At 35.8% G+C, this 18,664-nt stretch overlaps 1 protein-coding gene across 9 annotated transcripts in view; it reads left to right on the plus strand.

Moving 5' to 3' along the window:
• PAM (peptidylglycine alpha-amidating monooxygenase) overlaps positions 1-18,664 on the plus strand; it is a 273,239-nt gene that overhangs the window by 225,998 nt on the left and 28,577 nt on the right. For all 9 annotated transcript variants that reach the window (XM_030817276.1, XM_030817286.1, XM_030817310.1 and 6 more), the window contains exon 16: positions 6,725-6,854. In XM_030817276.1, coding sequence (XP_030673136.1) covers positions 6,725-6,854 — 130 coding nt within the window. The remainder of the gene's footprint in view (positions 1-6,724; positions 6,855-18,664) is intronic.

Below are 18,664 nucleotides of genomic sequence, written 5' to 3' on the forward strand. Positions count from 1 at the left end.
TGTCCCCCCCCCAAAAAAAACCTGAGATTTTAAAAGGAAAAAAATAATATTTAAAAATGAAGAAAGCCTACATCATATGATATATAGGACACTGTAAACTGACCAAATATCCTAATTTTTATTGTTCTAGAAGGTGTATAGATGGGCAAAGGCATAGAAAACCTATTTAATGAAATAACAGCTGAAAACTTCCCATTTTGAAAGAGATACAGATATCCAGATACAGGAATCCCAGTGATCCCCAAATAGCTTCAATGTAAAGGGTCTTCTCCAAGACACATTATAGTGGAATTTTCAAAACTTAAAAATAAAGACTAAATTCTAAAAACATCAAGAGTAAAGCATCAAGTCACATATAAGGAAACCCCCTTTGGACTAACAGCAACTTTCTCAGCTTAAACGTTACAGATCAGGAGACAGTGTAAATTGATATATTCAAAGTGTTAAAAGCAAAAAACAATTCATCCAAGAATACTATTCCCAGCAAAGTTTTCCCAGAAAGCAAAACTTGAGGGAATTCATTAGCATTAGAACATCCCTACAAGAAATGCATAAGGAAGTCCAGATTTTACCTCTGTAAGCAAAACAACAATATCTACCATCACAAAAACACAAGAATAAAATTCAGTGGCAGAGCAGACACACAAATGAGAAAGAGAAAGGACTCAAGTGTTGCCACTGCAAAAAAACATCAAGCCACAATGATAAACAATAAGAAAGAAAGGAAAAAAAGGCCATACAAAACAACTAGAAAACAACAAAATGACAAAAATAAATCCTCACCTACCGATAATAACCTTGAATATAAATGGATTAAATTTCTCACTTAAAATATATAGACTGCCTTAATGGAGAGAAACACATAATCCAACTATTTGCTGCTCGTAAAAATTCACTTCACCTGTAAAGACGCATAAAGACTGAAAGTGAAGGGATAGTAAAATATATCCCATGCAAATGAAAAACAAAACAAGCACGAGTAGCTATAGTTCTATCAGGTAAAATAGACTTTAAGAACGGTAAAAACAACAACAACAATGAAGATGATCGTTATATAATGACAAAGAGATCAATTCAGCAAGAGGATATACCAGTTCTAAATATATATGCATATGCATCATTGGAGCACAGACATATATAAAGGAAATATTATTTGACCTAAAGGGTGAGATAGACTCCAACACAGTAATGGTTGGGGACCTCAACCATTGTCAGCATCGGACAGATCATGTAGACGAAGAATAAACATTGGATTGAAACTTCACTTTAGACCAAATTGGCCTAACAGACATTCACAGAACATTTTATCTAACAGCTGGAGAATGTGCATTCTTTTTATCAGCACATGTAACATTCTCCAGGATAGACCATGTGTTAGGCCATAAAACAAGTCTCAACAAAATTTTAAAAAGAGAAATTATATCAAGTATCTTCTTAGACCACAAAGGAAAAAACTGGAATTCAATAACAAGAAGAACTTTGGAAGCTGTACAAGTACATGGAAAGTAAACAACATGCTCATGACCAACTACTGGGTCAGTGAAGAAATTATGAAGGAAATAAAAAAAAAATTTGAAACAAATGAAAATGGAAACACAATGTACCCAAACCTATGGAATATAGCAAAAGCAGTGCTAAGAGGGAAGTTTATAGCAGTAAATACCTACATCAGAGTAGAAGGATGTCAAATGAGCAACTTAACAATGCACTTCAAAGAACTAGGAAGCAGAACAAACCAAACCCAAAATTAGTAAAAGGAAAGAAAAAGAGCAGAACTAAATGAAATAGAGACTAAAAAAATACAAAGGTCAATGAAAAAAAAGTTGGCTTTTTGAAAGATAAACAAAATGAGTAAACTGCTAGCTAGACTAACCAAGAAAGAGAGAGAAGATTCAAATAAATAAAATCAGAAATGAAAAAGGTGACATAGCAACAAATACCACAGAAATATAAAGAATCATTAGAGATATAATGATTTCTGTATGAAAACTGTATTAGCACACAGTTTTCAACAATTGTATGCTAATGAATTAGAAAACCTAGAGGAAATGAATAAATTCCTGGATGCATATAACTTACCATGCCTGAACTAGAAAGAAATAGAAAACCCAAACACAACAATAACAGGTAATGAGATTGAATCAGTAATTTTTTAAAAATCTCCCATCAAAGAAAAGCCCAGGACCAAATGGTACTGCTGAATTCTACCAAAATTATAAAGAACTAATAACAATTTTTTCAAACTATTCCAAAATATGGAAGAAGAGGGAATTCTTCCTAATTTATTCTATGAAACCAGCATTATCTTGATATCAAAACCAGATAAGGATACAGTGAAAAAAGAAAAGAGCAAGCCAGTATCTCTGATGAACATAAATGCAAAATCCTGAACACAGTACTATCAAACCAACTTCAGAAACACATCAAAGAGATAATGCATCATGAGCAAGTGAAATTTATTGCTGGGATATGAGGATGGTTCAACATCAAAAAATGTGATATACCACATCAACAGAATGAAGGACAAAAACCATATGATCATATCAATAGAAGCAGAAAAAGCATTTGCTAAAATTCTATCTTTCTTCATGACAAAAACTCTCAATAAATTATGCATAGAAGGAATATACTTATACATAATAAAGTCCCTATACAGTAAACCCACAGCTGACATCATACTGAATGGAGAAAAGAGGAAAGGCTTTCCTTTAAGAACTGGAATAAGACAAGGATGGCCACTTTGACCATTCTTATTCCACATAGTACTAAAAGTTCTAACCAAAGTAGTCAGGCAAGAAAAAGAAATAAAAGGCACCCAAATCAGAAAAGAAGAAGTCAGATTAGTCCCTCTTTGCAGATGATGTGATCTTATATAGAGAAAAACCTTAAGACTTCACCAAGAAAAGTCTTAGAACTTATAAAGTAATTCAATAAAGTTTCAAGACACAAAATCTCAACATATGAAAATCAGTAGCATTTTTATACACCAATAATGAACTAGCTGAAAAAGAAATCAAGAAAGCAGTCCTATTTACAATAACTTAAAAAAATACTGATGAATCAATTTAACCAAGGAGATGAAAGATCTCTTCAAGAAGAACTACAAAACACTGATGAAAGAAATTGAAAATGGCACCAAAAAAATGGAAAAATATTTCCTGCTCATGGACTGAAAAAAATCATATTGTTAAAATGACAATACTACCTGATATGGTTTGGCTGTGTTCCCACCCAAATCTCATCTTGAATTGTAGCTCCCACAATTCCCATGTGTCATGGGAGGGACCCAGTGGGACGTAATTGAATCATGGGGTCAGTTTCCCCCATACTGTTCTCGCGGTGGTGAATAAGTCTCATGAGATCTGATGGTTTTATAAGGGGAAACCCCTTTTGCTTGGCTTGCATTCTCTCTTGTCCGCCACCATGTAAGACATGCCTTTCACCTTCCACAATGATTGTGAGGCCTCCCCATCCACGTGGAACTGTAAGTCCATTAAACCTGTTTTTCTTTATAAATTACCCAGTCTCAGATATGTCTTTATCAGCACTGTGAAAACAGATTAATACAATCTACAGATTTAATGCAATCATTATACCAATGACATTTTTCACAAAGGAAAGGAAGTCAATCAAAGGGATAACTGTACCCCCTTTACAGTACCCAAGATATGGAATCAACCTAAGAATATATCAACAGATGAATGGATAGAGAGAAGGTGGTGTATGTACATAATGGAATACTATTCAGCCATAAAAGAATGGAATCCTGTCATTTGCAGCAACATGTATGAAACTTGAGGTCATTATATTAAGTGAAATAAGCCAAAAATAGAAAGACAAATACCATATTCTTACTCATATGTGGAAGCTTAAAATGTTGATCTCATGGAGGTGGAGAATAGAATGATAGTTACCAGAGCCTGGGAAACATTCAGGGGAATGGAGACAAGTTGATTAATGGGTACCAACATGTAGAGAAATGAAATAACTTTTAGTGTTTGATAGCACAGCAGGGTAAATGTAGTTAACAACAATATATTGTCTATTTCAAAATAGCTAGAAGAGAAGATATGAAATGTTTCCAATGCAAAGAAATGATAAGTGTTCAAGGTGATGTATATTCTAAATACCCTGATTTGATCATGCTTGTATCAAAATATTACATGTACCCTATAAATATGTACAATTATTTTGTACCAATAAAACATGTTTCTAAACCTTCAGTGGCTCCCAATTGTCAGTAGCAGCTGTTTGCAATTGTTCTCCCTTTTGTGATAAGCAAGGGTGATAGATGATAGATACTGTTCATCTGAGCAGCTCCATTCACATCCACTTCTATACCTAGGATTATTTGCAAATTCAGGCATACCAGCTGTAATTCTGCCCGACTTCTCTCCAAAAGGCATATCACAATACACATGAGTGACAACGACATTTTCATATGCTCTAAAATATTTCCAAAGCAAATTATTCCCTGACTCTGTGCTTTACTGCTGCTAATACTTGTAATGTGCCTCAAAATTTTCAGTAGAAGTCAAGACACCACAGCTACACACTATATGATCATTGTTAAATCCAGCCTCCTTTATGTGGTATCAATACATTTTCCAGTCTAAATCAGATCTCAGGGGCAGCTAATCCAGTCCCCAGGCCCCCATTCCACCCTACATACACGCGTATCCTTTCCTGATTATTTTACAAAATCTTAAAACACATTCTGCAATTATAAACATCCTCACTTTTATTCTTTTTGACCAAAATATTCTCTGCCCACTTCTACACTTAAATGAATTCCACCTTACCTTTAAGTGCATACACAAATGTTTGTTCCCTTGGGAAACCTTTTAAGTAGACCTTAATTCTACCCTATCCTAGCCGTAGCCTTGGGAAGGATTCTGGGCCCTCTCCTATATTCCTGTACTACTTTGTGTCATAAGTATTGGTTTCCTGGGTTTTTAAAACAATGTATTCTGTCATATTCCTATCCTATTATAGCCCTGTTATATCCTTTTATTTACTAAGGCCGAAAACCACGTTTTATTCCTTTGCGTTCCCAGATTCTACCATAGTACCTTACATAGAAAATACGCTTAGGGAATAGTTGTTGAAGATGCTTCAGAAAAAAAGAAGGAAAGGAAAGGGAAAGGGAGGAAAGGAAAGGGAAAAGAAAGAAGGAAAGAAAAAGAAAGAAAAAAGAAAAGGGAAGGAAGCAAAGAAGATGCGTCAGCAAAGGTTGAACTAATCTGGACATCCTATTGTGCTATGTTTTGTTAATTTTTATTAAAAAATTAAATGTACGAAGTTTAAAATATTTTGGGTGAAAAGGTACTTTTTCTTTTCCGTAGTTGACAGAATTATTTTGAAGTGCTTGTTCTCACACAAGCATCCTCTCAAGTTTTCATAGCTGATCATATAAGCTTTGAGATTCTCTCTCTCCCCCGAGTCTTTAATGTCCGTCTTTGAGGATTTTACTGCATGTTGCCACATCCTTCAGAGTGGCAAGGAGGAATGAGACTCAAATTGCTGCTTTTCTTCTCAGAATCTTTGTTGAAGAATTTGGGAGGGACAGAAACATCAACGCTGATACAATAGCTTTCATAGTCATCTTCATAACTCTATATCCTCAATTAGTATAGATATATACATTGTAACCCTTTATCCGTGAGCGTGTTTATAAAAGAGATTAACACAAATGAGGCTGGCTGCGGTGGCTCACACCTGGGCAACACAATGAGATGCCATCTCTGGAATAAATTGCTTTTTTCAATTAACTGGGCATAGTAGTGCACAGCTATTGTCCCAACTACTCAGGAGACCGAGGTGGGAGGATTGCTTGAGCTCAGCAGGTTGAGGCTGCAGTGAGCTGTGACTGTGCCACTGCATTCCAGCCTGGGTGACAGAGTGAGACCCTGTCTCAAAACACCCACACATGCAAACCCAGATATTCTTTGAAGATATATTCTGATCAGAAATAAGAATAATTTGGAAATCATTCAGTCACAGAGTTTCTGTCATTTTTTTCTTCTCTCATTTTAGGCAACCATATATGAACAGTGAAAAAGAGAGTCCTATTCTTATAGGGTCACTGAAATTAGGAGAATGAGACTGATATCTTAGTTCTGTGTAACAAGGAATAATCAATGAATGGTTTATTATGGGGGCTATTTTATATTGAATATCCAGAATTTACTCAGGAGATGATCGATTAGATAGATAGATAGATAGATAGATAGATAGATAGATAGATGATAGATAGATAGATGATAGATAAATAGATAGATGAATGAGGGAAAAGGACAGAGGAACACATAGTGCCAGGCTTATTGCCCATTCTTCCTATTTATTTAAAACATTTAAAAGCTTTGTATTAAAATGCCGTGTATGTTGTTGTATTTTCCAAAGAGAGTGAAGTAAGAATCTTGTTGAGAAGAAGGCCACCTCAAATTTACCCTTTAATGACTTGAGTTAGCTGGCTTTACAGGCATCTTATCAAAAGGAAAAGCAAACAGTCCTAATGCAAGTTCCCAGTCACTTCATTTCATCACTCAGAAAGCTACTTGGAATGTGCATGTGGTATAATTTATGTAGAGCACGGCTTGATTGTCTTTTTTTATTTCTTTGCATCTAGTGATGTTATTGCATGAGCTTCTTGTAACTATTGTGAATCCTCACGAGGCAATTCGACCTTTCTCTTTTACACTAAATGTGTGGATATATCTTTTAGATTTCCACATGGAAGAGGCACTGGATTGGCTTGGAGTAGACTTGTTGCCAGGCCAGGTTTCTGGGGTGGCTCTAGACCCTAAGAATAACCTGGTGATTTTCCACAGAGGTGACCATGTCTGGGATGGAAAGTAAGTAATATTTTTTCTTCAATAAGCAAACGAAAATAAAAATAGTGTACATAATTTTCACTAAACTAAGAATAATGGTGAGAGAACTATAAAGGTTTTTTAGAATTTGATTTTTTGAGCATATTTGTCCTTTTAATGTCTGACTGTAGTAAGTAGCAGAGAGGAAGTCTTGTGTGCTTTAAAACAAAGTAGTTTCACAAAATAGTTTATGGAAAGAAGACCGTAACAATCTGTGATTCTACCCACTTACCATTTTGCTCCCTCCTGTTATCTATCTATAACATTAAAGATAGTTAAGTCAGTACCTTAGTGAAAATGTTCAAGACTTCAAGGAGAGTGCTTATGATAAGTAATCAACTAAGAAAGGTTGCTGGTTGACTATAACAACACACTTTTGTTATTTTCACATTCTGGGTGCAGAACTATGCCAAGACCATTGTCCTGGACAGTGTGGTTGGGGCAGTTTGGCCACTACATGTGAAGAAATAGTAACTTGGCCCACTACATGTGAAGAAATAGTAACTTGGCCTTCAGGTTTTAATATAGACTAATTTTATTACTCAAATTTGCTCGTTTCATGAGCATCAAAGTCTTAAGAATAACTCTAGGACTGTCTATTACTACTGCTTTATCCTCTGGATTTTCCTTTCCTGCCTCCTTAGAGGGATTTTTAGTAAAAACATAGAATGGTTATTGAGTGTTTTCCCTGAGTTACCATCATTATTCAGGTTTTACAGATGTAGAAACCAAGAGAAGTTAAGTATTTTGCCCAAATTAGCAAGTGGCAAAGCCAGGCTTCAGTTGCTTCCCATCTAACTCCAGAGTTGGCCCACTTAGCCACTTTATGATACTGCTTTTAATAGAATTGTAAGCATGTTCATGATTGTATTTTTAAGAGCTTGCCCCACAATTTAGCTAAACAATTTTTAAAAGCTAAACCCTACAATTTAGCAGGTTATTTTAATTCTTTTAAGTAATGAATATCCATTATTCATTTATTTCAATACAAATTTATATAGGGAGATAAATTTTAAGATCTTTTATCAATTACATCTAATGTATATTCTCTTTTCATACGTATAACTATGGGGTCTCATTTGGAAAATTGAGGATCTACATGTATAGTTCAATTGGTTTTCTCCAGTTTCAGAGATGTTGATTAAATTTTTGTTAAACCTGGTTCTGTCACATATGCCTATGTCTAATATTCTTTGTGCAGTTGAAGATGAAATTCAATCAACATTTCAGAATACATTGGTAGCACTCTTACTGTTTAATTGTCCTTTCCAGTTGTCATACTTGAAAATGGAATCTGAAAAAGATCACTTCAGAGTTCAAAGTAAATAATCAAACTCAACATTCTCATTCATACGTCTCTGTTACATCATCTTAGTCATTATTGAACATCTAATAGTATTTTAACAAGTGCTTTTAAAAGCAAACTATTACTATTCATGGTAGCATATTCTTCATTTTAATGAATATTGCTACATTTTCTGCATGGATTTCTAGCCACATTTTACCAGAGGAGAAAATTACAGCATCATTTTCTCCCATTGATACTGTTTCAGCTGACTAAAGCTAAATTGGACAAAGGCCAATTTTCCATTTTAATGTGATATTCAATTCCAAGTAAACAGCAGAGACTGGAATAGTTTAATAGAAAAAGGGATCTGTGAAGTCCAGTTTAGGGTGGGAGATGAAGTAAGACTATGAAAGAGGAACCACCTAAGAGCATTTTCTGTGGCTTATCTGGCTGTGCTAGCATCTAGGTAACCAGGATCCTGTGGAAATAGATTCTGGTTTCATTGGCAAAGCCCCAGAGTATTTGCCCTGATAAATGACATCTACAAAGGGGTGCAGTTGAACATGCAAGATGTCTTCAGAGAAAACTGCTGATTTTACTCACTAAATCTCTGTTTCTTCGCTCTTCTTCATCTTTGTCTTTCAGATGTAAAACTATTTTTTTTCTCTCTTTCCGTCTCCCTTCCTGGTATTGCCTGTTGCCCCTAGCACACTTTGCAATCCACGATTGTAAGGAAATTCTTTTCTGGCACTCAGCTCTCTGAGTAGAATTAGAAGTAGATTACTCTGTTATTTATTTTTTAGGAAAATAAATTTGGATTAGTTCAAAGAACAAATTAGATTCAGCCTCCATTCTTTGAATGGTAATGCATGGCCATCATTCCTAAGTCACATTCTATAAATTGGATGAAGTATATCGGTGTTTTTTTGTCCTTCATTAAAAATCCAAGGATTATACAAAGAAAAAGTACCTTCCTGTGGAATTTATGATGTACAGGTGAGGGACAATACAAATTAAAAATTAGTTGGAAACTTCATTCTTCTTGTTACTCCTGTTTGATAGTGACAAATCCTGTATTAATTTTCCTTGAAACCTTTCCCATTCTGATATTTCTGAGGTTCACAAAATTGTAGGTTCTATAAGACCAGGGCATATTCTAAATCAAATTGAAGCACATTATGTCCCATAGTTCATAAGATGTGATCATTCTTTAAATATCAGACAGTACTTGGAGTTAATAATAATTCCTAATTAATACTCAGTACCCAAAGCTCCTTTAATATCATTGCATCAGCTGTCTTTATAAGTACTATTATTCTTCATTCCCACCTGGTAACCCTGATCAGCCCTTATTCTTTGACTTAACCACACTAAGTATACGTGGCAACCAAAATTATAATGATGATAAACCTCTGACGTCCTGAAAGATGACAGTCACTCCCTTTCTCAATTTGATTTCCATTTTTCTCCCTTACTTCAATATTGCTTCTATTCTAGCTGAAATAAGAAATGCCTATTGCCAGCAGGGTGTAATGAAACTTTGAAGAGTCTCTTGTCTGCCCTGGTGTTAGGGAAGCATGGCAGCTAGAGCTCTTTAAAGTTTAAATGCTTCCCAGCAGGAACTGGGTAGCTTTTGCCTCAGTAATAGCTGTTCCTGAGTTTCTGTCTTAAAATCACCACCCCACTCAAAGTGCTTCTTGGCCCATCTTTCATGTACCTGAGCTATGGTTGGAGTGTACTATGCAGAACTCACATCATATACCCACTTAACTATGGGTCTTGCCCCTAACTTATAGATGTTAGAAGTTGTATTTCTTATTTCATTTATCATTTCTTCACATGGAGTTGGAAGGGGTCTTGGAAGTAGTATAACTTCAGATTCTTTCTGTTACAAATAAGAGAGAAAACTCAATACAAACTAACTTAGGAAAAGATAAAATTAGTTTGTATAAGTGAAAACTTCAAGGAATATAGTAGCCCAGTTACATTATCAGGATCTATTTTACAGCTCATTTTTCTGTAGGGTGGCTCCATTTCCAGTCCTTGATTCATTCTGTTGCTCCTCTCCATTTGCAGGTTCAATTCACATTGTCATCCTAATGTCACAGAAGAGATAGTCTATATGCCTGATAAGTCAACATAAACTCACTAAAATTAGCCTTTGTAGCATTCCTTGGTCTGACCTAGATCATGTCTCATTGCACATTAAACCAGATATTTTGGGCAGAGGAATAAAATTGAGTCTGTGGCTTAGCCTGTGTCTTTTGTTCTACTCACAAAATGTGGGAGTAGAGTCAACATTATCTGAAGCAATGGGCTGACAGTGGAGCTCAAAATGTTGGGTCAACTAGAAAAAGGTAAGGTTTCATTATCACAAAATGCAACAAGAAACACGTACTCCCAAAACAGCAAGTGTCCATCAGGGAGCTTATCTCCAGCCTCCCACCTAATATATACATCTCTTCTACAGCAACTTCAACCATCATCCAGTGCTTGAATTTTTTCAATGCTAAGAAATTCCCTAGATATGAGACATGCTTTCCAATTATGGGACCCATCTAGATGTTATAAAGTTCTTCATTATTTTACCTAAATCTGTGTCCTATAACTTCACCTTTTAGTAATGCAGGATGAATTTATTCCCATTTATCCATGTCAATTATTTGCATATTTGAAGAAAGCCTTATCTTTTGCAAACTGAATATTCTCCAAGCTCTCAACCAATCTTCATGCTGACATGATTTATTTCAACTGAAGGAATTTTGGTTTCTCTCCCCTTTAAAGTGTTTTGCCTAGAAGTGGTCACAATACCTCATATATTATTTGATCAGTGTTACAATTAGTTCCCTTGATGTGTATTCTACATATCTGTTAGTATAAGAGAATTGTATTCCCTTTTTTTTAGCAGTTATATCACTGTGTTGCCTTAAGTAGAATTTGTAATCTATGAAAATCTCCAAATATATGTCAAAAATTATGCTGATATTTTTACCGGAAGTTTATGCCTATGCAGTGTTTTAAAAATATTGAATTCAGAGCTTTATTCCAATTATGTTCTACTTTATTACATTTAGCATTGTTTCAATTTACAGACATTATTTTAATCTTAATTAGCCAGAGAATTTGTGTTAGTTCTCCCAGCTTTGTATTAGATCTCTTTGATAAGCATGCCTTTTATATCTTCATAGATGATGTTTATAAAATTTGAATAGTTGAATGGTTGGTTTTGCAAGTTTCGTTTGTAGAGAACTCATAGTCTTCTAGGAATCTTCTTCCCTCCTCCCCCCAGATAGCTCACAAACCATCTCTTTATCAATACTTTATGGACTTTTGCCAAGATCTATTGTTTTAGAAATCTGTCTGCTTCTTAACTTGTAGAAAAATCAGTTCAAGATTTGCTTCGCTAGTTTTCTGGAGCCTCAGTTAAGATATCTGCCTGGGTTATGCTTCAACATCTGCAATTTCTTTCCTACCTTAGTTAACTGGCCCTGGAGAACAGAACTCAAAAGTGTCTGTTACCTTAGTACTGTCATGTCTGAGGGAAAACTGTAAGGGGTTCTACAAAAAAGAATGTTTCAGTGTTCTATCTTTCTCATATCGCCATTTCACACTTTACTGGAGCCTTTTTCTTCCAGTTTTATGCTATTTTCTCTAGTTCTTCTTGGTTATGTGACTATTCTTCCATCTCTTCTACAGGACACATTGAATTTGATAACTGCTGGGAGATTTACCAATTCAGTCAGGCCAATCCTAGTAAGAGAAAATCACATTTTTTTTTAAGATAGGAGGCCTGGATTTGAATCTTGGTTACCATTTCCTGTTTTTGAGACTTGCATCAAGACGTTTGAACTCCCTGATTCTCAGTCGCTTGCCTAAAAAGTGAGGGCTTTAATAACTATCTCATACTGTTAAGTAACAAAATGTACCTTGTTAAGTCACTTGTCCCCAGTGGCCTTATTGACTGAATAGAATCCAGAGCCTGGATGTATGATACCTAGTTCTTTTTTCTCTTCATATCTATTTGTGGCATTTGTAGTTCTAGGCCCAAAATGGCACTAGTCAGTCATACTGAATTTTTTTTGTCTGCCCATCTCTTTTCCTGCCTCACAGGGACTTTTTACAATATGTCTATTTTCAGAAGTAAGTGTTTTTAACATGATATTAAGTTATATTCCATCGAGAGTCTCTGGCCTTTGTATATCTTTGCTTTTCTAGCATTGAGGTTACATTTCACTTATATTCTTGCATGAAAACCTACAGTTATTTCTCTAGCTTCTTAATTTATATAATTACATTATATTTCATATCTTCCTTCAGTTGCTATTATTTAATTTGAATTCCTTTAATTTTGATTCATGGCATGGAATTTTATTTTCTCCTTACTGTAGCTCTTTTGTGTGTGTGAATATAGCAAAGCATTTCTTCCCAGCCTTATCTAAACTGTTTGATTAGCTGCTAATGTGAAAAATCATTAATGGAGAATTCAAACTGCTAAAATAAAGAACTGATGAATTCCAGCCCATAGGCCACAGTTCAGTCTTTTCAACTGAGTGCTTTTCCAGAGAAACAAAGAAAAATCAAAAGTGCTCCAGGCACTGTGTGAAATGTTCAGGGTATTATTATATCCTGTAAAAAGTTAAATGTCGTTGAAATAAAGACCTCTCTGCAGCAAATAATGTGGAGTAGCTGCTTTAGAACACTAAATAAGCAGTTTGCTATGGCAACGGTGTATCCAGCTCTATAATCTGACAGCCATTTGTGAACTGTTCAAGGGTTACCTTTCTTTGAATTACAAGAGTTTATAAACTACTTACTTAGCAAGTTTAACATGTGTGTTTGGAGGGGGACTGTGATTTTCTCATTTGAGAAAAGATGTCAACGTATTTTATTATTTGCCCTGTGTAACCGTCAGGGAGCAGCTGTTAGTTCCGTGAAGCTCCAGCCATCCCAAGTGAAAGGATTAGGACTGGTCAACCAATCATCTGAGTAAATGAATGTCCCTTGATGCTGCCAGTTTAAACATACAGACATCCATTAAAAAAAATCACAATTATTTTAAATGAAGTGGTCAGGCCTATTATGTAGTGATTAATTCCTTTAAAGCTACATTCTTCCTAAGAATTCTGGGTTTTTCTTATTTGTTATTTACATTACAGAAGTAAATTACTACATTTAAATGAGCATAAGTAAAGTGTTTTATCTTTGGATTTTGTTATGTTTTGTTAGCTTTGTATCATTTTTTACTTTGTTTTTGAGAGGTGGTAGTTAAATGAACAGATTCTCTAATCAGTAAATTCTAGAATTTGCGTTATCACTGATATTCTTAACAGTGGAAGTATAGTAATAATATGAATAATAATTATAAAGCTATGGAAAAGTAGCTAGTCTTAAGCAAACATAAAATGCCCTTTGTACATATAGATGACATGAGTGTAATTTGTGATAGCAAACAAAACCTAAAAAGACCCAGATAATTAGTTGTTACATTGTAATAAGATACTGGGAAAGATATCTTGATATGTTGCAAGACGGTTTTTTTTAAGGATCCAACTTTTAATTGTAAATATCTGAACTTTGGGAGGTGGAGTTGGGAGAACTGCTTGAGCCCAGAAGTTCAAGATCAGCCTGGTCAATATAGGGAGACCCCCATCTCTACAAAAAATAAAAATAAATTAGCTGGGCATGGTGGTGTGCACCTGTGGTCCCAGCTACTCAGGAGGCTGAGATGGGAGGATCACATGAGTCTGGGAGGCTGAGGCTCCCATGAGCCGTGATCATGCCACTGCACTCCAACCTGGGTGACAGAGACCCTGTCTCAAAAAAAAAAAAATTACTCTGATTTACTTACTCTGTCTTATTTTGTTTGTTCCTTATTTGTCTTCCCATTCCTTCATTTGCTATTTTTCTTCCCATTCCTTCATTTGCTATGTCAGAATTTTCTATTACAACACCAAAAAGTGGATAATGAAATAAAATTAGATGATCCTCAAATTAGTTAATTTTACTATTTGCTGCCACCACTGGAAACTTGAAAGTTCTGTATTATGAATATAAATGCCCATACAAAAATAGTGTTTGTGGCAGCACAGTATCAATTACTTGATACATTTTTTTCTACATTTGTGTGCAGTGTAGAACAATGCCATTGATAGAGGATGCTTTTCACTTACCTACTCATCAGCTGCAATATTTTCATTTGACCTGACTGGCACAAGGACTATGGGTCTGTTATTTATATTTCTTCCTTAATGCAACTTGTTTTCTTGGAAGCCAAGCCCAGCATTTCAGGTCTGTGACTCTGATCTTACATGGATATCAGTGAGTAATTTAACCTATAGTTTACACTTTGAAATATTTGAGTGTCTAGAGAAATAATCTGGAGCCATAAGAAATGCTTTAAGTTACAGAAGTTCAGTGTATGCTCCTGGAGAGGGAGGGAAACCTTTTTACTTTCTCCTCATCAATAAATTGTAGGAGTGCTATTTCCTAAAATAATATGACCAGAGATTTAGGAATGTTGGTGAATATTTACATGAATGACAAGACAGATCAAAGGGGCAGTTATCTTACAGAAATACTGCATCCCATTCTTGCAGAAACCATGGGGGCAAGTAAATATATCAGGTTTCCCTAATGATTTGTCATTCTGCAGAGAGGGGATGATGTGGAATTATGTGTGCTGAGGTATAATACGAGGATATGTAATAGGCATTTGGCCTGCCACTATTATTAGCTGTCAATGGTGAGTCAGAACTCACAATCTACATATAAAGTAGATAGCACTTGGCAAGAATTATGAATTGGAATTATGAATCGGTAACTTTCCGTATTCCGTAGGTCGGGATGGGGTAGAAGAGTAATGTACTAGTATATTCCAAGGAAATAAACTAAGAATAAATGAAAATATTATATATAGTTTTATTATATGTAGTGATGTTATATATAGTTTTGCAAAATGGAGAAACTGTGTAAAGTGCACATAGAATTGTTTTTATTTCTTACAACTGAATATGCATCTACAATTATCTTAATTAAAATTTCCATTTAAAAAAAGACAGGGAAAGGTTTTAACTCTTAATAGCAGAAGCATAATTTTCACATTATTTAGATTGCCATTGTGCCTTTACAAAGCACTGAAATATTTCTGAATAATGAGGAATGTGAGGCTTAAACCTTGTATTAGTTCAAGACATACTTGAGACTGGGTAATTTATAAAGGAAAGAGGTTTAATTGCCTCACAGTTCAGCATGGCTGGTGAAGCCTCAGGAAACTTACAGTCAGGCGACAGGGGAAGCAAACATGTCCTTCACATGATGGCAGGAGGAAGTGCTGAGCAGAAGTGGTAAAAGCCCATTATAAAACCACCAGATCTCATGAGAACCTGCTGACTATCAGAAAACAGCAGCATGGGGTAACCACCCCCATGATTCAATTACTTTCCACCAGGTCCCTCCCAAATGGGAGAATTCAGCTGAAATGAAGAGGCTACAGGCCCCATCCAAGTCCAAAATCCAGCGGGGCAGTCAAATCTTAGAGCTCCAAAATGATATCCTTTGACTCCATGTCTCACATTCAGGTCACACTGATGCAAGAGGTAGGCTCCCACAGCCTTGCGCAGCTCCATCCCTGTGGCTGAGCAGTGTACAGCCCCCCTCTCAGCTGCTTTCACAGTTGGCATTGAGTATCTGTTGCCTTTCCAGGCACATGGTGCAAGCTGTGGGTGGAGCTAACATTCCAAGGTCTTGAGAATGTTGGCTCCCTTCTCACAGCTCCACTAGGCAGTGCACCAGTGGAGACTCTAGACTCTTTGTGGGGGCTCTGACCCCACATTTCACTTTCACACTGCCCTAGGAGAGGTTCTCAATGAGGGTTCCTCCCCTGCAGAAAACTTCTTCCTGGACCTCCAGGCATTTCCATACATCTTCTGAAATCTAGGCAGAGGTTCCCAAACCTCAATTCTTGACTTCTGTGCACCCACAGGCTCAACACCAAATGGAAGCTGCCAAGGCTTGGGGCTTGCACCCTCTGAAGCCAAGGCCCAAGCTTTACCTTGGCCTCTTTTAGCCACAGCTAGGACACAAGGCACCAAGTCCTGAGGCTGCACAGAGCAGCAAGGCCCTAGGCCTAGCCAAACCATTTTTTTCTCCTGGGCCACTGGGTCTGTGATGGAAGGGGCTGCTGTGAAGACCTCTCGTATGCCCTGGAGACATTTTCCCTCTTGTTTTGACAAGTAACTTTTGGCTCCTCGTTACTTATGCAAATTTCTGCAGCTGGCTTGAATTTCTCCTCAGAAAATGGGTTTTTCTTTTCTATCACATCACCAGGCTGCAAATTTTCCAAACCTTTATGCCCTGCTTCCCTTTTAAACACAAGTTCCAATTCAAACCATATCTTTGTGAATTAATAAAACTGAATGCTCTTATGAGCACTCAAGTTACACCGTGAACGCTTTGCTGCTTAGACATTTCTTCCACCAGATCATCTTCCACCTAAATCATCTCTCTTAAGTTCAAAGTTCCACAAATCTCTAGGGCAGGGGCAAAATGCCAACTGTCTCTTTGCTAAAACATAGCAAGACTGACCTTTATTCCAGTTCCCAGCAAGCTTATCATCTCCATCTGAGACCATCCCAGCCTGGACTTCATTGTTCATATCACTATCAGCATTTTCGTCAAAGCCATTCAACAAGGCTCTAGAAAGTTACAAACTTTCCGATATCTTCTTGTCTTCTTCTGAGCCCTCCAAACTGTTCTAACTTCTGCCTATTACCCAGTTCCAAAGTTGCTTCCACATTTTTGTGTATCTTTATGGCAGCCCCCTATTTCTGGTACCAATTTCCTGTATTAGTTCCTTCTCACACTGCTGATAAAGACATACCCAAGATTGGTTAATTTATAAAGGAAAGAAGTTTAATTGACTTACAGTTCAGCATGGCTGGAGGAGCCTCAGGAAACTTACAATCAGGCAGATTGCTTCAGAAGGGGAAGCAAACATGTCCTTCACATGATGGCAAGAAGGAGAAGTGCCAGGCAAAAGGGGGAAAAGCTCCTTATAAAACTATCAGATCTCATGAGAACTCACTATCATGAGAACAGCAGAAAGGGGGTAACCACCCCATGATTCAATTACTTTCCACCAAGTCCCTCCCACGACACATGGGGATTATGGAAACTACAATTCAAGATAAGACTTGGGTGGGGACACAGCCAAACCGTATCAAACCTTAAAAAGAGATAATGAATGAAGAAACTTTAACCTATTACATATGAATGTGAAGGTTATAATATACTGAGTCTCAGATGTGCTGAACTTGTTAGTCATTATTATAGTCAACTTGGAAAAATAAAAGATTATTAATGGTTGAATCCAGTACCTATGTTTTTCAGAGGAATAGTTATGTTTTTAGTAAATAAATTCATATTTAGACTTTCAGATATAGGATAAATTATTTGGTGTTTCATACTAGCAAGAGTGACTTCATATTTTCCCTTTACCATTCTCCCATAATTTAATAATACTATGAATATTCTTACATCAGTTCCTAGCTAATAAAATTTCACATTTCAGTTTGATAATGACCCCATAACTATCTTATGCAATCTGTTTTGTTAATGATGATACTTCCATTTCATAAATTTATTTTTTTTTTCTAGGTACCACTGTGTGGTTTTTAACTGCATATAATAGCATATATAAAGAGTATTACTTAAGTTTTAGATTGACAAAGCTGAATCAATATTTTGTGTTCAATTGAATGCATCATTAATAAGAACTACTCAGGGACTTATTGTTGTCTTTCAGGAAAACTATACCCAAAAGACTGTAACAGTCAAGTAACTCAGATAATTGTGTGGTGTATTTTTTAATGGCCAAAGAATATAATTTAAGAATTTTTTTTTTGTTCTCCTATTTATGTAGAGTACTGGGACTCTACATAAGTTCCATAAAAATGGCAGCCAACTGATCAGTGGATTCATGACAGATCCAAGTAGTCTGTTACCTTCCCAAATTGCAAATATATAATATCTTAGCAAATATTCAATGTTATTCAGATTCTTCTTTTGCTTAAACAGTTGAACTACAAAATATTAATACTTTTTTCACAACCTTGCCTGATGCTATAAAGGCAATTCTGTTTTACAGAAATATTCATAAGTCATTTATTGACTTGATATGTATATTTATAAACACACACACATACACACCCACACACACACACACACACACCCCTCAAATATGTACTGATCCAATCCTTTTTTGAGAAGATAACTTGGTTTCTTGTTATTTCATATATTTACTTCTATATTACAGAAGCTTAGATTAGAAGAGTTTATCTTTGTCATTCATCCCTGTTAACATATAATTTCCCAAACAGAAAATGAAATAAGTACCATGTCTGGGATAATTGTGAATTTAAGGAATTATATTACTAACAATTTAAATAGAAATATAATTTTGAAAGTATATATGTATGAATATATGCCCATAATTTATAATCTAAAA

The sequence above is a fragment of the Nomascus leucogenys genome, chromosome 2, assembly GCF_006542625.1.
Source record: "Nomascus leucogenys isolate Asia chromosome 2, Asia_NLE_v1, whole genome shotgun sequence".
In the NCBI taxonomy this organism is placed as follows: Eukaryota; Metazoa; Chordata; class Mammalia; order Primates; family Hylobatidae; genus Nomascus; species Nomascus leucogenys.